Source organism: Lemur catta, chromosome 3, assembly GCF_020740605.2.
Source record: "Lemur catta isolate mLemCat1 chromosome 3, mLemCat1.pri, whole genome shotgun sequence".
NCBI lineage: Eukaryota > Metazoa > Chordata > Mammalia > Primates > Lemuridae > Lemur > Lemur catta.
In genome coordinates, this window is record NC_059130.1 from 88,218,207 (window position 1) to 88,242,250 (window position 24,044).

The 24,044-nt window shown below is 36.3% G+C and overlaps 1 protein-coding gene and 1 pseudogene across 3 annotated transcripts in view; both read left to right on the forward strand.

Annotated features, from left to right (window-relative positions):
* Positions 1-24,044, forward strand: part of EPS15 (epidermal growth factor receptor pathway substrate 15) — a 149,301-nt gene that overhangs the window by 35,697 nt on the left and 89,560 nt on the right. For 2 of the 3 annotated variants that reach the window (XM_045548048.1, XM_045548050.1), the window contains exons 2-8: positions 6,058-6,099; positions 9,940-10,029; positions 10,909-10,956; positions 13,500-13,595; positions 15,975-16,040; positions 19,046-19,171; positions 22,389-22,448. In XM_045548048.1, the coding sequence (XP_045404004.1) occupies positions 6,058-6,099; positions 9,940-10,029; positions 10,909-10,956; positions 13,500-13,595; positions 15,975-16,040; positions 19,046-19,171; positions 22,389-22,448 (528 nt within the window). The remainder of the gene's footprint in view (positions 1-6,057; positions 6,100-9,939; positions 10,030-10,908; positions 10,957-13,499; positions 13,596-15,974; positions 16,041-19,045; positions 19,172-22,388; positions 22,449-24,044) is intronic. The other variant, XM_045548049.1, reaches the window with a different exon arrangement.
* LOC123634148 lies at positions 2,755-3,273 on the forward strand (annotated as a pseudogene).

Genomic DNA, 24,044 nt, shown 5'->3' on the forward strand with positions numbered 1-24,044 from the left:
AAACAACAAAATAAACAAAAAGTTGTAGATTTATATCATACAGTAAATGACAAAACCACCTAGAAGTTTTCAGACTGTTGACTCCTTGCATGTACTTCATTTGTACCTAACCTGTAATTTCCCATTGACCTAGCTAGCGTGTAGCCTGGTACATCTTACAGGTTACTGTACATATCACTGTATTGGCTGGCATATCAAATAGCCAGCAGGAGCACTGGTGTCAAATATTTCCCCTAATATTTCTCAAGACATTGGGAATTAGCTGTCCATGGTTACTTGTGAGGATACATTCTAGTGAGTGTTCTGCCTGCTGTCCTTAAAAGGAACGTGTTAGTTATGTTGTATCTGTGAATAATCAGGACAAGAAAGATGGAATTATCACTAGTTCTCTTTCAGATTTCATCATTTGTTCAAGTGGTTAAAGCACACACTATTAGGTGATACCTTGGCCAGAAATTAGATATATACAGTAGAGGTATACTAAACTCATCCTGGTTTATTTTAATGTATTTTAGTGTAATGATTAACAGTAGTTCATTTTTTAAAATGAGAAATTTGAGACAAATGGTAAACTGAGTGGGATACTGGGACAACAGATTGTAAATCAAGACTGTCCTGGGCAAACCAGGGCATATGGGAAGCAGCATAGAGCTTGGAGTGGGACAGATGTAAGTTTAAGTCTTGACTCTGCCCTTTAAAAGCTCTGACAGGCTGGGCACGGTGGCTCCTGCCTGTAATCCTCACACTTTGGGAGACCAAGGCGAGAGGATCTTTTGAGGCTAGGGGTTTGAGATCAGCCTAGGCAACATAGCAAAACCCTGTCTCTACAAAAATTTTTTGTAAAAAATTAGGTGTGGTGGCTAGCTCCTGAGTCCTAGCAACTAGGGAGGCTGAGAAAGGAGGATCACATGAGCCCAGGAGTTTGAAGTTGTAGTGACCTATGATTGCGCCGTTGCACTCCAGGCTGGATGACAGAGTGAGACCCTTTCTCAAACAAAGCTTGCCACAAATAAATAAATAAACATTTTGATAATTAAATAAAGCTTGCCACAAAAACCTATTAGAACTGATAAATTCAGTAAGATTGCAGATACAATGTACAAAAATCAGTAGCATTTCTATATATCAGTGGTAAACAATCTGAAAAAGAAACCAATGAACAAATCCCATTTACAATAGCTACAAATAAAATACCTAAGAATACCAAAGAAGTGAAAGATCTCTACAGTGAAAACTATAAGACATTGATGGAAGAAATTGAGAAGGATCAAAAACAATGGAAAGATATTCCATGCTCATGGATTGGAGGAATCAATATTGTTAAAATGTCCGTACTACCCAAAACAACCTACAGATTCAATGCAATCCCCATCAAAATACCAGTGACATTCTTCATGGAAATAGAAAAAATGATCCTAAAATTCATATGAAACTACAAAAGACCCAGAATAGCCAAAGCCATCCTGAGCAAAAAGAATAAAACTGTAGAAGCCACACTGCCTGACTTCAAATTATACTGCAAAGCTGTAGTAACCAAAATAAGCATGGTACTGGCATAAAAACAGACACATAGACCAATGGAACAAAATAGAGAACCCAGAAGTAAATCCACACATCTATGGTGAACCTATCTTTGACAAAGGTGCCAAGAACATACAATGGGCAAAGGACAGTCTCTTCAATAAATGGTGCTGGGAAAACTGGATATCCATATACAGAAAGAAGAATGAAACTAGACCCTTATCTCTTGCTGTATACAAAAATCACATCAAACTGGATTAAAGACTTTAAGACCTGAAACTATGAGACTGCTAAAAGAAAACATTGGGGAAACATTTCAGGACATTAGTCTGGGCAATGATTTCTTGAGTATTACCCCCAAAGCTTAGACAACCAAGGCAAAATTGTACAGATGGGATCACATCAAGCTAAAAAGGTTCTGCACCACAAAGAAAATAAGAAAGGGAAGAGACAACCCACAGAGTGGGAGAAAATATTTGTAAACTGTGCATCTGACAAGGGATTAATAACTATATGTAAGGAGCTCAATAGGAAAAATATAAAATAATCTGAATCATTAGTTATCAGAGAAATGCAAATCAAAGCTACAGTGAGATATCGTCTCCTCCCAGATAAAATGACTTATCAAAAAGGCATTAACAAATTCTGGCAAGGATGTGGAGAAAGGAGAACACTCGTACACTGTTGATGGGAATGTAAATTAGTGTAACCACTATGGAGAACAGTATGGAGGTTCCTGAAAAAACTAAAAATAGAATTACCATATGACCCAGCAATCCCACATATATATATCCAAAAGAAAGGAAATCAGTATATTGAATAGATATCTGCACTCCCATGTTGACTACAACACTATTCACAATAGCCAAGATTTGGAGTCAACCTAAGTGTCCATCATTGGATGAATGGATAAAGAAATTGTGGTATGTATACATATGGCCATAAAAAGAATGAAATCTGGTTATTTAGAACAGCATGTATGGAACTGGAGAACATTAAGTGTTAAGTGAAATAAGCCAGGCAGAGTCCTCACTCATATGTGGGAGCTAAATATTAAAACAGTTGATCACATGGAAACAGAGAGTAGAATGATGGTTACAACTATTATATACCCATAATAATTAAAAATTTAAAGATAATAAAAGCTTGGACAAGTAGGCTGTGACTGGCAAGAAAAAGCCTGAGTTGCCACCAGAGAGGACTCAACTCCCTAGCAGCAGCTGGCTGAGAGGCCCTCTCACCTGTTTGCCTATCTCCTGCCCTGTTTACAATGCAGCTTGCTTCTGCAAATTGTTAGGATCAAAATGACCATGTCTTCATTGCATTTTGTGTTGAAGATAGTAAAGATGTTAATATAAATTCTGAAAAACCCAAACTTATATTCATTTGTCTTGGAGAGGAAGTGATAATTTTAAACATTTAAATGAAATTGATCTTTTTCGCTGTACTTGTCCAAATAATTCCAGGCATTAAAGAACAGACATATCAATTTTATGTTGTTTACAAAGAGAATCTGGCAAGTCATGGCCAAGATTAACAAAAGAAAAGGTAAAGTTTAATTGGCTTAGTATGGACTTCAGTAATTGGAAAGACTGGGAAGATGATTCAGATGAAGACATGGCTAATTTTGACCGTTTCTCTGAGGAGGCACAATACATTGATTTAAAAAATGCCAGATCTGGAGTAAGGAATATTGTTGTCACCCAGATTTTGAGAAAGAAAAATATCTTCTCTGCAAGATTTTATAATTGAGAGAATTCCTGAGTTACTAGCTCTAAAGGCAGATGCTGTATTTGCTTTCTTTAACCCATTTTTCAACCTGTTTGTTTTTTGAAGGCTTCTCTAATGTACCATTGTGTTGGGCAGCTTTAAGTGAGCTAAGGCAGTAACGTTTTGCATGAACATTTCCCAGATTGAATGAAGCTGTCAAGATCCTAGGCAATTGATACAGCAGTTGTGATAAATAAAAACATTTCACCAAAGTCTTTTTTTCATAGCAGAGATACTAACATGATAGAGCTTTCAATTTAGAGAAAGAGAACTATATTTTAGATTTTAGAACATGGACTCAAAAGTGGATGAAACAGGTCGGGTGCGGTGGTTCACGCCTGTAATCCTAGCCTCTCGGAGGCTGAAGTGGGTGGATCACTTGAGTTCAGGAATTTGAGACCAGCCTGAGCAAGAGTGAGACCCCATCTCTACTAAAAGCAGAAAAAATTAGTTGGGCATTGTGGCACATACCTGTAGTCCTACCTGCTTGGGAGGCTGAGGCAAGAGGATCACTTGAGCCCAGGAGTTTGAGGCTACAGTGAACTGTGATGATGCTTTTGCACTCTACCAGGTGACAAAGTGAGACTCTTAAAAAAAAAAAAAAAGTGGATGAAACAAATTGACTAACACCTTAAACTGGTAACCTGCTGTCCCTCTGGTATGTCCTTCAGGATTGTTCCACTAAAGTTTATTTTTCAGAAAATTTGCTTTACATTATTGTATATAAGTGGTCATTTGCCAGTGTTTCAGGTGTATCTTAGCTAAAACTAGTGAATGCCCTAGCTTAGATGGTTATTGAAGTCTGTACATTTGGTATTGTTTGCTCCTATATATATATATGTATATATGTGTGTATATATATATATATGTACACACACACACCACACGTATATACATATATAGAGATATACACACACACACACACACACACACACACACACACACACACACACACACACACACACACACACTAGTCCCCGCTTATCCTCAGAGGACACGTTCCAAGACCCCCCCCCCCCCGTTGTTGCCTGCAACCATAGTTTATCTATGATAAAGTTTAATTCAAAATTAGGCACAGTAAGAAATTAACAACAATAACTAATAATAAAATAGGATAATTATAACAATATACAGTAATAAAAGTTATATGGATGTGGTGTCTCTCATAGAATATCTTACCGTATCATAGGCACCCTTCTTGTGATCTATTATATCTGATGACCGAGACAGCTACTAAGTGACTAATGAGTGGATATACAGAGTGTATACCCTAGATAAAGGGATAATTCACATCCCAGGCGGGATGGCATGAGATTTGATTACAGTACTCAGAATGGTGCGCAATTTAAAATTTATGAATTGTTGGCTGGACGCAGTGGCTCACGCCTGTAATCCTAGTACTCTGGGAGGCCGAGGTGGGAGAATCGCTGGAGGTCAGGAGTTCGAGACCAGCCTGAGCAAGAGCGAGACCCCCGTCTCTACTAAAAATAGAAAGAAATTATCTGGCCAACTAAAAATATATATAGAAAAAAATTAACTGGGCGTGGTGGCGCATGCCTGTAGTCCCAGCTACTTGGGAGGCTGAGGCAGTAGGATCGCTTGAGCCCAGGAGTTTGATGTTGCTGTGAGCTAGGCTGACGCCATGGCACTCACTCTAGCCCGGGCAACAGAGCGAGACTCTTTCTCAAAGCAAAAAACAAAAAAACAATAAACTTTCCTTCAAACCATACCCTTCTTTTCTGCCATTGCCTTCGATCCTCAAGTGGACTATTAAATTTATTTCATAACTCGTCCCTATAGTCTGCTTCTACTTTGTCTTTCCAAGTAAATTATTATAATACCGAGATCTAATACCAAGTTAATAACTTTTGAATCTGTCCCCTTTTCCATCCTCATTTTCTTTACTTCTGCCCTAGCAGATGAGGCACTTTATAAGTTGTCTTCTATAAAATTTCACAATCTTATTTCCCATCTCTTTTACCATTCAGAGCTCCTGGCTGTACATTTTCAGACATAACTATGCTTTCTTTTGATTGTGAGCCTTTGTGCATGCTGTTACCTCTGTGTAGAATCACCCTCTCCCCATCTTCTCCATACCTCAAGTTCTTGCTCTATGTCACTCCCCCCATGAAGCCTTCCTGGACTCCAATCCTGGTTCCGGAACACTTTTACACGTTCATATGCAGGCAAACCTGAGCCTTTAAACATTGATGCTCCTAAGCTGCCTTTTAGATGAAATATTAAGTTTGTTTATCAGCTGACCAAGGAACCCTTTGAACTGTTGTGTGAATTTAATGGCACTGCCTGCCTGTAAGCAGTTCAGATCTGATGACATCACTGTCATCTTTTTCTATGTCAGTTTGCATATTCCTCTGATTATTTTATTGAAGTGATTTTTTAATTGTATTCATAGGTACCTTGGGTACTTGGGTAGAGGATGAGTGCTTGGGGCTTTGGACCTCTCAAGTGGCTTTAAAGCATTACATCCCAAATTTGTTATATGTTGGGTTTGGGGATAAAATTGGATAAGGAAAAGAGTTCTGATGTAAAAAATAAATTTAAGATTCTTGTTATATTTCTTGTCTACTTGGTTCTTAGTAACCCATGTGCCTATCTTTCTTTATTCTGTCTCTTAGCACTCTCCCAAGAAGAAACAAAACCAAACTTCTTGAAATCAAGGATATCTTATTCATCTTTGTTTCTCAAATATCTGTTGAATATAAGTTACTGAATAGCATATAATTTCTATTTATTTATTTATTTTAGTTATCAAGTGGGAATCCTGTATATGAAAAATACTATAGACAGGTAAGATTTTAATTTCATTGTTTTCCTAGATTGAACATACCATGGGCTGTCAATTTTTGATTGTATGCATGTAGATTGCCAGCTAGCTGGATGAATTTTGACATCTGGTTTTCAACTTCTTGTGCGTTAGCCTCCTACTTTGAGTACTTAATGCTTTTTCACGAGTTCCCAGAAAAGTGAAGGAGAGATAATTAAGTCTGAACACTTACTTGTTTCAAATATTTATGTTAAAAAGCTATACAACATTAAATATATTTATTCAGATATAAATATCCAAATTAATTTATAAGACAGACAGAAGTGGCTTTTATTTATTTATTTTTTTGAGACAGAGTCTCCCTCTGTTGCCCTTACTAGAGTGCTGTGTCATCAGCCTAGCTCACAGCAACCTCAAATCCCTGGGTTCAAGCAATCCTCCTGTCTTAGCCTCCCAAGTAGCTGGGACTACAGGCATGCCCCACCACGCCTGGCTAATTTTTTCCGTTTTTAGTTGTCTGGCTGATTTCTTTCTATTTTTAGTAGAGACGGGGTCTTGCTGTTGCTGAGGCTGGTCTCAAACTCCTGACCTCAAGTTATCCTCCTGCCTTGGCCTCCCAGAGTGCCAGGATTACAGGTGTGAGGCACCACGCCGGGCTTATGTTGTTTTTAAGACTTATTAAACTATGATTTTCACAAAGTGAAAACCATGACTCTCATACAAATGTAAAATGAGTATGTGTCAAGGGTTTTTTATTCAACTCATTAATTATTGGAAGAACCAGTCAGATGTAAAATGAGAATATGAGTTATGGAGATTTATATTCTTCATCAGACAAAATTCATTTGCATTGGATAAGAATCATTTGTATTACTATCAGTTTTCTATAATTTAACCTCTACCCCTATAGAGTATAAAGTAATGTAGTCAGTAGAAAGTCAATCAAGGGTGCATACCATAGATCAGATAATCTGTGGAGGGTATAGACAATCTTATTTGCCCATTTCCAAGTATTGGGTCATTTTTCCTAACAGTCTTCCTTACCTAGTGATCATGATCACAGAAAAGGCTGGTTTGGCTGTCTACATCAGTGGTCCCCAACCTTTTTGGCACGAGGGACTAGTTTCATGGAAGAAAATGTTTCCACCAATGGGGGCGGGTGGTGATGGTTTCCGGATGATTCAGGCACATTACATTTATTGTGCAGTCAAACCTCTCTGCTAATGATAATCTGTAGTTGCAGCTGCTCCCCAGCGCTAGCATCACCACCTCACCTCTACCTCAGACCATCAGGCATTAGATTCTCACAAGGAGAGGGCAATCTAGAGCCCTCACATACAAAGTTTACAGTAGGGTTTGCACTCCTATGAGAATCGAATGCCGCTGTTGTTCTGACAGGAGGTGGAGGTGATACATGCGTGATGGGAAACAGCTGTAAATACAGATGAAGCTTCGCTCACTCCACCTCCACTCACCTCCTGCTGTGCAGCCTGGTTCCTGACATAGGCCATGATGGGTGCCATCCTCAGTCCAGGGGTTGGGATCTACATAGTTGTAGCAAGTATTAATTAACCATCGTAGGCTCTCTTGGTTTTTACTTGCAAATCTAGAGGTATATACTATTTAGCAACTTCTAATGCTGGAGAATTAATTTCAGCCTGAAATTTTTAAAAATCTCAGATTGTATTTTTTAAAGCCTTTGTTATTTATTCATCCATCTTGAGGCTAGGATCCAAACCTTAGAAATTCTCTCCATCATATTTCACCTTCAGTACATATAAATTTGAGTGAATTTATCTCATTTTGAGGTTTTCCAGTTTTGCTAAGGTTCCTAGCCTGCTGGTAAGGGATCTTGTTTGCTACCTGTGAGGCGGGGACCTTACAACATGCAGCAGGCCAGTTTTTTGGGAGGGCTTTATAGATGTTGGTGTCACAGAAAGTGGATCCTTATTCTGTCTGAATAAAAGGGAATCATTCTCAAATGTGGCCTTGTTTTACACAATTGATTTATCCTGATTAAAAAAGGAGAACAAATTGTTATTGAACCTGTGTAATAATTGTATTGCCATAAAGAGTAAAGACATTCAATGAAACTATTTATTTTGAATTCTGAAGGGTCAGTGAGAATCAGACACAAGTAAACTATTTGATTCAGTTTACAAAAGCAGAGCCCATTCTTATAAATTGAGGGTTGAGAGAGCCTAAGAAGAAAAAGAAAGGGCTTCTTCACATATCCATTTAAGAAATCGAACATTAAAAATAATACCAACAGTATTCTATGTAAATATCCATGATTAAATTTTCCTTAACATTTCATTCAGTCCTGTGTAATTAATTCTTGTTCAGCTGAATCTTGGGTAAGAAGTCTGCTTTCATGAAGTACGTCTGCTTCCCGATTGAGAAACAGTCCTGGAAATCCTGACTTAAGTCTACCAGTATAGTGTGAAAGTAGTCTAAGTGATGTCAGCTCAGATGTCTTTACCCAAAAGTCCATTTTTTAACAATAATTCAGAATATGTGGAATAGTATATATCATATACTGTAAAGTATAATCCTTTTCATGATATTCTGAGACTTTCCTTGTTGAAGAAACAGCTTCTAGCCTGTATATGGCAAGGCCTTTATCAGAGTATAACAGAAACTGCCTGTAGATAACAAAGACTAAATGGCTGTGTTTAGTTTATTATGGTAACCAAAAGAATGAAAGATAGTAAAATTATTTATCGGGATATAATACATAAATATTTCATAAGATCTTGATTGATGTTTTCCCTGAATACTTCTATATTTAGGTTATGCTGGGTGTAGGTATTCCTTTTCTACCCTGGTCACAGAGTGGGCAAAGAAAAGGAGTTCTGGAGAATTCTACAGGCAGATTTCCCAACCCTTTTTGTACTTCCTTCTTACCCTAAATTTGAAGGATTAGGCAATTCTTAATTTTTTGCTGAGTGCCCGATTTATCCCACATTCTAGTACTTGAAAGAAAGAGTTTCTCTTTTGCTGCTTTGCTGGGATTGGACTGTCTGGAATGCTTTGTACTGTATGTTTACAGTAAACTTAATCTTTTAACTAAACTGGAAAAACAGCTATCTCATAAATATCCTAGTATCATATTACCTTTCCCATAACTTTTTAAAATTTACTTTTTATTTTTACAAATAGAACTTTAAGAAATCTTTATAAAAATGAGTCTTTTATTTTTATTTTTATTTTTTTCCTGTTCTGTGACCTCATTCTGTCTTAAAGGAAAGTCCCCAGTCACTTAAGTGAATGTGTTTCCCTTAATGTGTTTTAGGACCTTAATAGTTTTTTAAATGTTTCTTAACGTTTATTATGGAACCACTGCTGGTTTTAGAGCTGATAATTGCTTTGACTTTTTAAAAAAGTGCTACCATTTCTAAGAGTAGGTATAAAAGCAAAAGGTGATGATTTAAAGATGTTTGAAGAGCCAGATAACACATATAGCGATTCCCATTTGTCCAAAAGACCTCTCTAGGAAATGCTGCCCTTTTCCTCCTTTTGCCATTTAAGTTTATTGGAATTTAGATGAAAACTGTAGAAGATTGAGAGTCAGAAGATACATGTTGATGTTACAACTCCACTAACTTGCATTTACTTTTCTGAGCTTAAGTTTTCTCATTTGTATAGTGGGCATAAGAAAAAACACTTTTTACATTGCAGTGTTGTCTAGGTGGTACTCTACTCATATGGCTCTCCACATATTCCTTGGCTCATATTAGTTTGAGGATTCCTGTTTCTTTCTTGAAAAAACTGGTTCCCAAATCACAGGGATGAAAGGCAGGTAAATGATGGTAATTTTGCCTTTGTGTTTTGTTATCTACTTATGGTTTTTATCTTTTCAGGTTGATACAGGCAATACTGGAAGAGTGTTGGCTTCTGAAGCTGCTGCTTTTCTGAAAAAATCAGGGCTTCCAGACTTGATACTTGGAAAGGTAGTATTTGTTCATTATAATGAGATTGTAGTGAATATATAGTACTGTAGATGAATTGAGTACAAATTCAGAAATATACCATTAAGAAACTTAGAACTGAGGCATAGAAGCAGTTATAAAAATGGGATGGAAGGAATTTGTGGTGTAGTGATTTACCCTCTTGAAAAGTAAGGTGTTTTTCAGATTTTTAGAAATAAGTTGCTTTTTAGTAGGATGAAATGAAGAAGTAATACTACATTTGGTGGGGAGAAACAGTGCAGACTGGGAATCTTGCCACCCACTCAGATTTGGCTCTGTCCCTACTTCCTCTATTGTAAGTAACTGTTTCTGTATTTAATGTGTGGTGAATAGAGTGGGGAATGAGAAGCTTTGCAAGGAGCACAAAGAGGTGGAAAACCCCTCTCCTGTCAGATCCTTGTACATGATACTGATATATATTCAAAATCCTGAAAAATAATCACTATTAATTTTAATTATTCACAAATAAACATTAACCATCTCAATTTGCCCATAAGAAAGAATATCATCTTAATAAGGATCTAAAATAAGGTAGTATTTTCTAGTAGAAAGAGCATTGAACTCAGAGTTAGAACCTGGGTTAGTGAAAAAGACATTTGACTGGAAGTTAAAACCTGAGTTTTAGTTCTTTCCCTGATACTTGAATGTTCTTGAGCCAAGTCACTTACTCTCACTGGGCCTTAGTATCTTTGTGAAAGGTTGCACTAAATAATCTTTAAGGTTTCTTTCTACTCTTAATTCTGTGATTCTTATATCTGATTACCAGAGAGTATGGGGTTGTAAATTATAGAAGTTTAATTTATCATTACGATGATTTTTGTTTAAAATATAGATTGATACTTTTTTCCCCCTAAATTTCAGATTTGGGATTTAGCCGACACAGATGGCAAAGGTATCCTGAACAAACAAGTAAGAATCAGAGATTCATATGAAAATTTTTTTGATTCAAAATCAGTAATTATTTTTGTTTTTTTTAAAGCTAAGAATTGGTTTTTTACCAACATTAGGGTTTTGCAAGGGCAGATGTCAGAACAATGAAAATATTTCCTCTCACTAGATGTTAAAATAACTAATTTCTAAAGGTTAGTGTTAGTTTAGTGACATTATTTTCCTGGAGTTTGTTTTACTGTCTTTCAGAGAGGCTTTGCTCTTTAATTAAATTTCTTGGGTATAGAGGGCTATAAGTAAAAGTGGATTTTTGTTAGCAAGTGTTAAGATGGTATTACCCGGTACATCTGAAAGGAAGCTCTTAGCTAATTAAACTTCAGTATTCTGGTGCAGGTCTTACCTCTGATACATATACCAAAAAATAGTTTACTGATCAGAAGTAAACTCTAGACCAGAAATACATGGATGTGGTTATGGCTAAGGGTGTTGGATATCATCAAGTGTACTTTGAAGTGCTGACTGTTGGGGGTCGATTTCAGCGTCGTGTAGGATTGAATTCAAAGTTTGCTACATGCTGATACATTTGCTAAGAGCCACTACTCAAAGCTAATTCCCTACTATGGGGATAGCTGCAACAGGATCAAACCCAGAAAAAATATGGGAAAAATTAGATGAGAGTGTCAGAATACCTAGTCTTTTAATTAAGATTTCAGGGCTAGATTGTAGTTCCCTTTGGAGCCTCTGGGTGGAAGGGCTAGTTCAGTACATTCGAGACAGAGAGACTAAATTCATATGGGGTACCCAGGTACTATGCATTCAAGTTAGCAAATATTTGTTGAGTACTTGTTATGAGCCAGGCTTCAGAAATGCAGAGGTGAACATGACAGATGTGGTGACTATCTTAAGATTTTACAGTATTATAAATTCTTCAGTGATCTTCCTGGGTTTTAGATGTTGAGTTTGAATTGTCTTCATTACTTCCAGGTAGTTGGATTTACTTTGAATTTGCATTGGAGGCATAGATTTTCAAATTAACATATGAATGAAAGAAAAGAAGCCAATACTTACAGTTTCTATGTGCCAAAAATGACACTAAGCACTTTTCCTCTTATTGTATAGTTTTTATTTCGGTGCTCATAATACACTGCAAGGTAGATATTAGCTACACTTTTGTGGAAAGGTTTTATTTAACTTGCCCATGGCCTCATAACTTTAAGAAGCAGAATTAGAATTTAATGTAGAATTATTTCACTTCAGAGCCCGTACTGAGTGAGTGCACCTGATTACCTAAGAGTAATTGAATCTCACATAGAGTGAGAAAAGAAAGATCAGTGTTGGAATATTTAAGATACTAGCATTTAAAGGTTGAAGGAGACATTGACTTCAAGAGAAGAGGCTTGAAAGATCAGAGGAGAATTAGGAGAGTTTTATGAAGCTATATTGGTGGAGGAGAGCTTCAGGGAGGATCATACTTTCCCAGGCTGCAAAGAAAGAATGAGCAGGATAAGGTTTGCTTTTTTTTTGGTTTAAATCAGGCTATTATATTTGGTAGCTAGGAGTTTATTTGTGGCATAGGCAGTAGTTTCTTTAGCTAATAGTGGGAGTTGAAGTCAGATTTATACAGAAGCTTGTGGAATGAATGAGATGAAAAGGGGATATCTTGAAATAGCATTTATTTTTTCAATAAATGAGTAAAGGCAAAGAATTATATAAAGTAGACAGCCTACAAGGTGATAAGAATAGTAATTGGGTATGAAGCGTGTATGGGAGAGTAGGGGGTTTGAGAAAAGTAGTGAAGGGTTGGTTGCATCAGCAGCTGTACTAGGGTATTGACAAGTTGGAGGAGTTAAAACTGGAGTAAAGGTTTTTGTTTCCTGTCTATTCCCAGACCTGACTCTAACTCAAAACAACTGAAAACCAGTTGCTTCAGCATTTATTTAGTTATTTAGTTAGTTTGGGATTGAGATTTCAAATGCGAAAAATCCAAGGACCTTTGGTGGGGGAGAAGGGATTTGTAAGTATTTTGAAGTCAAGCAGTCATAATTGTTTTAGGTGCTACACAGTTATTGTCTGTAGTGATTCTGGAATAGCAATGACTGAGTCTTTTGAATTACTGATCCAGTTTCAAAATATATAATCTCATAATCCAGAGATGACTTTTGGTAACATTTAAGTTATTATTTCCTTCTAGGTTTTTTTTCAAAATTTTTTCCTCAGTTAAATTATAAAATGCATCTCTTAAAATCATTAAATATTCTTTGAAATGTGCATATTCTGTATAATTTCTACTATCAAAATTTAAATCACAATTTAAGTATTTTCCCATATATATTTTATCTGCTATTTGTAATATTAGGAGCATATTTGTACAGAGGTCTTTTCTCAATTTTAAAGCAATTGTTTTTGAAGTAAATGTGCTATTACATTTGTTGCTACATAAAAACCCTGGAGTAATTGTGAATTGTTTAATATTTTTAGATTGTAAGCATGCGTATAGGCAGGAGAGAAAGAGAGAGAGAGAGAGAGAATGAATACTCTTAACATTTCATACTTTTCTTTCTCAGGAATTCTTTGTTGCTTTGCGTCTTGTGGCATGTGCCCAGAATGGATTAGAGGTTTCACTGAGTAGCTTGAACCTGGCTGTTCCTCCACCAAGATTTGTAAGAAATAGTTTTAGATTTAAATTGTATTTTATTTTTTAAAAATGATACCATATGATTTGAATAATAAAATTAATATATTAAAGAAATTCTCCCTTTAACCCCTATCACTCAGCTACCTGGATTTTTTTTCTCGGTGACTACTGCTGTTAAAAATTTCTTGTGTATCCTTCCTGAGTTGTTGTATGTGTATATAAAGAAATATAAATATGTATTTCCTCATTTGACGTTAATTGTAGCATACTATACATGGCAATTCTATACCTTTTTAAAATAATGTGGTTTAGAGATCTTTATATATCATTATATAAAAGCTTCATCGTTGTTTTTTATAGTTGCGTAGTATTTCCTTCCTGTTGATAGGCTTTTAACTTATTTCTAATCTTTTATTATAGTAAATGCTGCAATGAATAATGACCTCATATATATGTCATTTTGCATATGCAGGAATATATTTATATATATAAAATCCCAAAAGTGGAAATGCTGTTCCAAAAGTTTTTGCCTTTGTAATTTCCATATATATTGTCAACTTGCCTTCCATAGTGGTTATTCTAGTTTACACTCCTACCAGTAACTGTTCTGAGTGTCTGTTTCTCTATACCTTTGCTAGCATAGTGTTGTAAAACTTTTAGATCTTTGTCAGTTTGATAGGTGACAGTTAGCGTGTAAATGTGATTTTAAATTTGTTCTTTTGGGTTACTGGAGTGAGGCTGAATAGCTTTCTTATGCTTAGGAGACATTTACATTGCCTTTATGTGAATGTCTCTTTTTACCTTTTGCTCATTTTTCTTGAATTGTTGCTCTTTTTCTTACTGAATTCTAGAGACTTTAAATATTAGGAAATTAGCTCTTATGTGAGTTGCAAATTTTTTTTCCATTTCTGTCATTTGTCTATTATTTTAATTTAAGAAACAAAGTCTCCGTATGTTGCCTCTGCTGGCCTCAAATTCCTGGGTTTAAGCAATCCTCTAACCTCAGCCTCCTGAGAGGTAGAGATTACAAACTCAGGCCACCCCACCTTGCCCTGGTTTGTAGTTGTTTTTTATGTAAATAAATTGTGAAGTTTAAAATTTTTTCTTCTTTGTTTTTCTTTTCTTTCTTTTTTTTTTACATTTAAGTTTGTCCTGATGTAGAGTGTGAATATGGATTCAAGTTTGTTTTTTTAAGATGGCTACTCTGTAGACCTATTAAAGATTGATTTTTCAATAAACTGTCCCTTCTTGATTTGAAATGCCACCTGTGCTAAATTCTCATATATATTTGGTTGCTTTTTGGATTTTTTTTTTGTTTTTACCCATTGATCTCTCTGTTTATTCTTATGCTGGTCTTACATTATTTTAATTATTGTATTTGGTAACATGTTTTTATATCCAATATGGCTACTTCTCTCCACCCCACTTTTTTTTTTCAGAAATTTCATGGCTCTTCTTGCTTGTTCTTAAACTCAATATTTTAGAAGTTTTTGGTTTTCGTACTAAGAATTTAACTTCAGTTTAGAGAATTTCTGCACTTTCATGTTTAGGCATGTACTTAGAGGATTAATTTAGGGATGTGTTGCTTAACTATATTATAGTTACTTATTGCTTAGTGATGGGGATACGTTCTGCAAAATGCATCATTAAGTGATTTTGTCATTGTGCGAACACTGTAGAGTGTACTTACATAAGCCTAGATGGTAAAACCTACTACACACCTGGTCTATATGGTGTAGCCTATTGCTCTTAGGCTACAAACCTGTATAGCACGTTTCTGTACTGAATACTATAGGCAGTGGTAGCACAATGGTAAGTTTGTTTATCTAAACACAGAAAAGGACAGTAAAAATATGGTATCATAATCTGTGGGACCACTATCATATATGTCGTTCATCATTGACTGAAATGTTGTTACATGGCACATGCTTGTATTATAAATGTTTTTCAAATATGTTTCTCTGTCTCTTCAACAAGATAAACATAATAACTTAGGAGTGCATTTAATAGGGATCATGTACTTGTAACTTAGAAAATGCCAGATTGGGTTGTTTTCCCAATCTGCTTTTGTCGAATAATGTTGGGAAAAAGTCACCAGTTAACAGGGCCCTGTATATTTTTGTTAAAATTCAGATATCTTTATCTTGATCTCAGTTGTTGGATTTCTTCTGTAATACTTCTGTGTTTTAGTTAGTGCTCCATGGTCATTTATGCTACTAAATCCCTGAAGATGTTTTTGTTTCATTGGTACCTAGATGAAGGTCTAGTAAGTGTAAAATCATGTTCTGTGTGCATTGAGAGCCAGCATATTGTATGAATATATTTAAATCCAAAGACCACTTTTTCTTCATTGCTTACTGATGTGAGAATTTCACCTCTTCATGTACTATACTTTCCTTTTTAGCATGATACCAGTAGTCCTTTGCTAATCAGTGGAACCTCTGCAGCTGAGCTCCCCTGGGCAGTAAAAGTAAGTAAACTTTTTAAAAACATCTTTATTTCAGAGTATTAGGGAGTACAAATGTTCTTGTTACATGGATGAATTGTATAATGCTGAAGTCAGGGCTTTTCATGTGCCCATCACCAAAATCGTGTACATTGTACCTGATAGGTAAGGTTTTATCCTTCGCTATACTCCCACCCTCCCCCTTTCTTAGTTTACAGTGTTCTTTACACCTGCAGTCCCCAACCCACAGGCAGGGGACCGGTACTGGTCCATGGCCTGTTAAGAACCAGGCCACACAGCAGGGGGTCAGTGGTGGGCCAGCAAGTGAAGCTTCATCTGTATTTACAGCCACTACCCATCACTTGCATCACCACATAATCTCCACCTCCTGTCAGATAAGCTGTAGCATTAGATTCTCATTGGAGAGTGGACCCTACTATAAACCGTGCATACGAGTGATCTAGGTTGCACATGCGCTCCTTAAGAAAATCTAGTGCCTAGTGATCTGAGGTAGAGTTGAGGTGGTGGTGCTAGTGCTGAGGAGTGGCTGCAAATACAAATTATCGTTAGCAGATAGGTTTTACTGCCCAATAAATGTAATGCGCTTGAATCATCCTGAAACCATCCCTTCACTCCCCTGTGGAAAAATTGTCTTCCATGAAACCAGTCCCTGGTGCCAAAAAGGTTGGAGATCTTACTTAGCTTTACACCACTTTATGACCATGTATACCCATCCTTTAGCTCCCACTTATTAGTGAGAACATGTGGTGTTTGTTTTTCCATTCCTGAGATACTTTACTTAGGATAATGTTCTCCAGTTCCATCCAAGTTGCTGCAGATAACATTATTTCCTTCCTTTTTATGGCTAAGTAGTACTCCATGGTATATATGTCATGGTATATATTTCACCTTTTCTTTATCCACTCAGGAACTGATGGCACTTAGGTTGATTCCATGTCTTTACAACTGTGAATTATGCTGTGGTAAACATTTGGGTACAGGTGTCTTTTTTATATAATGACTTTTTTTCCTTTGGGTAGGTACCCAGTAGTGGGATTGCTGGATCCAACAGTATATCTACTTTTAGTTTTTCGAGAACTCTCCATACTGTTTTCCATAGAGGCTGTACTAATTTACAGTCCCATCAACAGTGTATAAGCATTCCTTTTTTATTGCATCCTCACCAACATCTATTGTTTTTTTTATTTTTTTAATAATGGCCATTCTGATAGGGGTAAGGTGGTATTTCATTGTAATTTTAGTTTGCATTTCCCTGATGATTAGTGATGTTGAACATTTTTTCATGTGTCTGTTGGCCATTTGTATATTTTCTTTTGAAAAAACTCTGTTCATGTCTTTTGCCCACTTTTTAATGGAGTTATTTGTTTTTTTCTTGGTGATTTGTTCGAGTTCTTTGTAGATTCTGGGTATTAGCCCTTTGTCAGATTTATAGTTTGAAAATATTTTCTCCCATTCTGTAGATTGTTTACTCTGTTGATTATTTCCTTTAGTGTACAGAAACTTTTTAATTTTGTCTCATTCATTTTTGTTGTTGCTGTATAAGTAAACTTTTCAATCGTTTTCTCCTTACCCTTGCTTTGCTTCCTACTCACATACATCGTCTTCCTCTACCTCTAAAATGTATTGCAATCTGCATAAGACTTGGATATGTATGTTCAAGGACAGTAGGGAAGTACTGGTGCTGGATATCTTTGAGGGATCTTTCAGCTCTGTCAGTCATTTTGTGATAATTATTAATAGTATTGGTCTGATCTTATTTCTGCTATAGTGTTAAAATGGTGATGTCATAATCCTTTATTAACTAAAATATTTGATGAACAGGTAATTTACCCCACTGGTAAATTTTCTTATTTGAAAATTCTGGTTAACGAAGTATTCTCTTTATGGCTTAAAACAAAGAATTCTTTATGAAATCTTTTTCAGAAATGGGTATTTTGTAGCATAGTTTTTCAGAGGCAAAATATTGGCTATAGATATCTTACCAGATTTTTTAAATTTGTAATTTTAAAACAATATTATAATATAGCAGATCAAATGATCTTTGACAAATGTGTACAGTTTTTTTTAAAACTATTTTGATTTTCATGTCTGCATAAGCTGTGGCCTATTAACTAATTTTATAAAGTGTAGGAATTTGGCCTTGAGTGGGCAAATGAACAATAGTTTTCCAAATTATACAAGTAACTTTCAAGATTTTTAGGAGATACCTTGTTATTTACGAGAAAAAGGAATCTTGCTTTGGGAAAAATAGAGGAATCTTGATGTTTATTCCTTATAGCAGCAGTCCCCAACCTTTTTGGCACCAGGGACAGGTTTCATGGAAGACAGTTTTTCCACAGAAGGAGGGTGGGCAGGGATGAAAGCAGAGCTCAGCCAGGTGATTCGAACATTGGGGAGGGGAGTGTCTGTAAATACAGATGAAGCTCCCCCCTTGCTCACCTCCTGCTGTGTGGGGCTGCCCCTCTCCCCTCCTAGGTTTCATGGAAGACAGTTTTTCCAACAGGAGTGAGGTGGGGCTTGGGAGGTTGGTTTGCAGCCTGAGGTTTGAGACCATAGCCTTATAGCAATGAATTTATTTTTAAAAATTTATTTGTGTGAATTTGAAGTATACCTAACACAAACTTTCTATATTTAGAAAGTCATAGAATGTCACTGACTAGCTGTATTATAAAAGTTACTTTCTTGTCCTTGGTCTATTTAAGTGAAAGGGTTGGACTAGTTGCTTTTCAAAGCCCTTCTGTCTTTCTGAAATCCCATCAAGCCAAAAAAAGGAATGGGGAACACTGGAATCTTGAGTAGAGTCACTTTGAAATTATAATTTGCTATAATATAAATATTTTTTCTTGCATATCCTTCCAATAAATACTATATTTTGATGAAAGTGAAAATGTTTTATAAATGATAATTGAAAGAAATACGTAGTCTGTTCTTTGAAGACTTGATTTTTATAACTGCAGTTAAATCCTTTTCACCATTTTTTAACTTATGATTTTTTTTTTATATTGTAGTCTGAAGACAAGGCCAAATATGATGCAATTTTTGATAGTTTAAGCCCAGTGAATGGATTTCTCTCCGGTGATAAAGTGAAACCAGTGTTACTCAACTCTAAGTTACCTGTGGATATCCTTGGAAGAGTAAGATATTATTAAATTCTAAATGTAATTTTTATTTTAGTTTTATATCTACCAGGAATGCTTATAGCTGCATTCTTAAAAAATACACAGATCTTAATTTTAATACATCAACTGCCATTTGAGTTGTTTAACTCACGCTAGTTTTGAGGTTAGGGCCTTGTGAAGCATATGTAACTCACATGTCTCTTTACTTTGCGAGTTGGCAACTCACCCTGCCATGCTGTAACATAAATGTTATGTGATGGGTGGCCCCCTGGGCAAAACCCTGCAGTTGGTTCCTGAAAATCTTACTTGTTGATGTTCTTATTGTTACAATTAATATTGACAATTTAATTGCATATAACTCACATGCAGAAAACAATAAAGAATAACAAATTTTTCATTAAATTACAAAGGAGGGCCGGGCGCGGTGGCTCACGCCTGTAACCTTAGCCCTCTGGGAGGCCAAGGTGGGTGGATCGCTCAAGGTCAGGAGTTCGAGACTGGCCTGAGCGAGACCCCGTCTCTACTAAAAATGGAAATAAAAATTATCTGGACAACTAAAACTATAGAAAAAATTAGCCGGGCATGGTGGCGCATGTCTGTAGTCCCAGCTACTCGGGAGGCTGAGGCAGTGGGATTGCTTAAGCCCAGGAGTTTGAGGTTGCTGTGAGCTGGGCTGACGCCATGGCACTCTAGCCCGGGCAACAAAGTGAGACTCTGTCTCAAAAAAAAAAAATTACAAAGGATCGTTTTGTTTTCGAAGTTTTTATACCATTTTCATAATAAAACACTGTGGCCCCAAGGAAAAAAATTTTTTTTTCTAATGTGGCAGTGAATGTGTTAAAGTTGTATTACAAAATTTTTTTTTTCTTTTTTTTCTGAGACAGGCTCTCACTCTATTGCTCAGGCTGGAGTACAGGGGGGGATTATAGCTCACTGCAACCTTGGACGCCTGGGTTCAAGTGATTCTCCTGCCTCAGCTTCCTGAGTAGCTGGGACTACAGTCCCACACCACCATACATGGCTGATTTTTTTTATTTTTTGTAGAGATAGGGTCTGGCTGTGTTGCTCAGGCTGAGCTCGAACTCCTGACATCAAGTGATCCTCCTGCCTGAACCTCCCAAAGTGCTAGGATTATAGGCGTGAGCCACTGCACTCAGCCATGTTACAGAACTTTTTGTTTCTGTATTTGCTTATTCCCTATAAAATATGAGTGGCTGAAATTAGTTTTATATATAAACCCCTTAAGTAGGTCCTTTTTTCTTTGTGCTGATCTCCCAATTGCTTGAGTTCATTTCCAGAGACCGTTAGTATTTTACATCTGCCACCTACTCCATGGCTGTATCATGGTGTCTTATTGTAAGGAATAGTTTCATCTCTGAAATCATATATTCTGCTCTTTAACTTGAACTTCATGTCTATCTAGATCTCTTTCCTAGATACTTGCAAGACTTTAATTCTTTGCCTTCACTAAGACTTTTAAATTTCAAAGTTCTTTACTTTTCCTCCGTGTTTTTTTTTTTTGGAAACAGAGTTTCACTCTGTTGCCTTGGCTAGAGTGCAGTGGTGTCATCATGGTTCACTGCTGCAGCCTCGAACTCCTGGGCTCAATCGATCCTCCTGCCTCAGCCTCCCAAGTAGCTGGGGCTACAGGTGTACCATCATGGCTGGCTAACTTTTCTTATTTTTAGTAGAGATGGAGGTTAGGCTGATCTTGAACTCCTGAGCTCAAGTGATCTTCCCACCTCAGCCTTCCAGAGTGCTAAGATTATAGGCATGAGCCACCAAGCCTAGCTTCCTCTTTTTTTTTTCAATTTTTTCATTGTGGTAAATACACATAACATGAAATTTACTATCATAACCAATTTTAAATTTACCGGTAAGTGGTATTAAGTACATTCACATTGTTATGCAATCATCACCACCATTCATCTCCACAACTCTTTTCATTTTATAAAACTAAAACTCTTCCCCTATCTTTTGGTCCACAGTTCCGTGTCCTTATCCTTAGCTCCTTTTGTCATGTTATTCTGCCATCTCTCCTGAATATTGGAAATCCAGCTTTGCATGAAGCTAATTATCTGCTTTCTCTGTAGTTGCCTGTGGACTACTGAGAAAGTCTAATAAGATTGATGTTACCACAGGCCGGGCGCGGTGGCTCACACCTGTAATCCCAGCACTCTGGGAGGCCGAGGTGGGTGGATTGCTCGAGGTCAGGAGTTCGAGACCAGCAAGAGCGAGACCCTGTCTCTACTAAAAAAATAGAAAGAAATTATCTGGCCAACTAAAATATATATAGAAAAAAAAAATTAGCCGGGCATGGTGGCGCATGCCTGTAGTCCCAGCTGCTCGGGAGGCTGAGGCAGTAGGATCACTTAAGCCTAGGAGTTTGAGGTTGCTGTGAGCTAGGCTGATGCCACGGCACTCACTCTAGCCCGGGCAACAAAGTGAGACTCTATCTCAAAAAAAAAAAAAAAAAAAAGATTGATGTTTCCATAAATTTATCATCACCAACTTCAGCTGGGTTCCTCCCTATTGCCAGCCACTCTTGTGCTATTTCCATAGTGATTTCTCTCTACCTATCTTCTTATTTCGGACCATATCTCCTCTCTTTAAACCTCTTGACCTTTCTTTAATTCCCTGCTTAAGTAGATTACATAGGGTCAAATCCTTGGCTGCACCACTTCCTAGTTTTGTGACCTTAGGGAGATCATTAGAAAACTATGTCTCAGTTTCCTAATCCTTAAAAAGGGAATAACCTTATAAACCCTTCCCAGTTTATAGGGTTATTGGGATTAAATGTGATAATGTATATAAGGTGCTACTACAGTACTTGTTACATATTCTTTGGATGCTAGCTGCCATGATGATGACGATGGTGACCACCATACCACCAGGACTAGCACTACTATTATTGGATCAGTGTTATATAGATTTTAGGTGTTCAATAACTGTTGATTTTTTTAGTATTGTTTCCTACAAATTATTTCTCCACTGTGTGGTCAGTATGAAATTTCTAAACTATAAATGTAATCTTGTCATTTTATTACTTAAAACTAACCTTTTAGCAGCTTCACACATTAGAATAAAGTCTGGACTTCTTTCAAGGCATTTAATGACCAAGTATTTGCTCATCTCCACTCTTAACTCTCACTAGTACACTTTCTTTCCCTGGTACCAAGTAGCACATGAAATGAAAAGAACATTAATCTTTCTCAATTTTTCTCTTTTTAAGGTTTGGGAATTGAGTGACATTGACCATGATGGAATGCTTGACAGAGATGAGTTTGCAGTTGTAAGTAATCTAATGCTCTTAAAATCTTTAACATCTTAATGATTTTCTCATGTGAAAATTTTCTCTTGTAGTTTATTCTTAGAGGAAAACTATATTTCCATCAGATTCTTGGTATATACCTTTTTACCTAGAATTTATAGGCAGACAATAAATATTTCCTAAACAAATGGATAACAGAAAACGTGTATTTTTCCATCTTCATTTTATTTGAATTTCAGGTACATAGGACTACATGCTTTGGATAATATACTATAAAGATGCTGAGTGATACTATCTTTTGTATCACAACTTGACCAGGTATCTCAGTACCTGCTTCTGTTACCAAACAATTTTGCTTCAACTGTATCCCCTAATTCTCACATTTAGTTCATTAAAAGGAAACATAAATAACACTTTAGTTTCATTTCATTTATGAAGTCAGAAAAGTTCTGACATGTTATCTGATGGCATATTATCTTAGTAATTGGATAGTTAATTCCAAATAGGATTGTATTCATCTCTTTCTTTTTTTTTTTTTTTTTTTGAGACAGAGTCTCGCTCTGTTGCCCGGGCTAGAGTGAGTGCTGTGGCGTCAGCCTAGCTCACAGCAACCTCAAACTCTTGGGCTCAAGCAATCCTACTGCCTCAGCCTCCTGAGTAGCTGGGACTACAGGCATGCGCCACCATGCCCGGCTAATTTTTTTCTATATATATATTTTAGTTGGCCAGATAATTTCTTTCCATTTTTAGTAGAGACGGGGTCTCGCTCTTGCTCAGGCTGGTCTCAAACTCCTGACCTTGAGCAATCCACCCGCCTCGGCCTCCCAGAGTGCTAGGATTACAGGCATGAGCCACTGTGCCCAGCCTCATCTCTTTCTTAAATGTTAGATAAAACTCTGTTGTGAATTTATCAGTGGGAAATCTCTAATTTTCCTTTCATTCACTTATTTGGAAGTTAGTCTGTTTAAGTTTTGTATCTCTTCTAATTTTGCTAAGGAGTTGTCTATTTCTTTTACCTTCAAAATTGTTGCTACAAATTTGCATTATTGTCTTAATCTCTTCTGGTTTTGTAGTTGTGCTCTTTTCTCATTCTAAATCTTAAGTATTTTTTTTTTCTGTGTCTTTTTTTGTTTAATGTGATTATGTCTGGTTTATTGATGTTTTAAAAGAATCATCTTTTGGATGTATTTATCCTTTCTATTATATTTTGACTTTTTATTTCAGCTTGTATCTTAATTCCCTCTTTCTAGTTTATTTTTGTTTACTTTACAAAGAGCGCTAAATATATTTACTTCTCATGATCTTTATACTGAAATCATTTAAAGGAAATTTTTCCCCCTGAATACAGGCAACTGACTTTTCCTAGACAACTGACTTTTTTTTTCTTTTTTTTTAAATAAAAGAAACCTTTATTAAAAGGATAATTTAAGAATAATAAATATAATTTGTGGGGAATTACTACTTTAAATTTTGTTTTAAATAGTAAACACCCATGTGTCTTCTCCCAGATTTACTAATTGTTAACTATTTTGCCGCATTTGCTTTCTCCCCATATGCATTCTTCAGAAATTTTTCCAACTTTAAATTCTAGTTTGTGTGATTTTAAATACTTCCTCT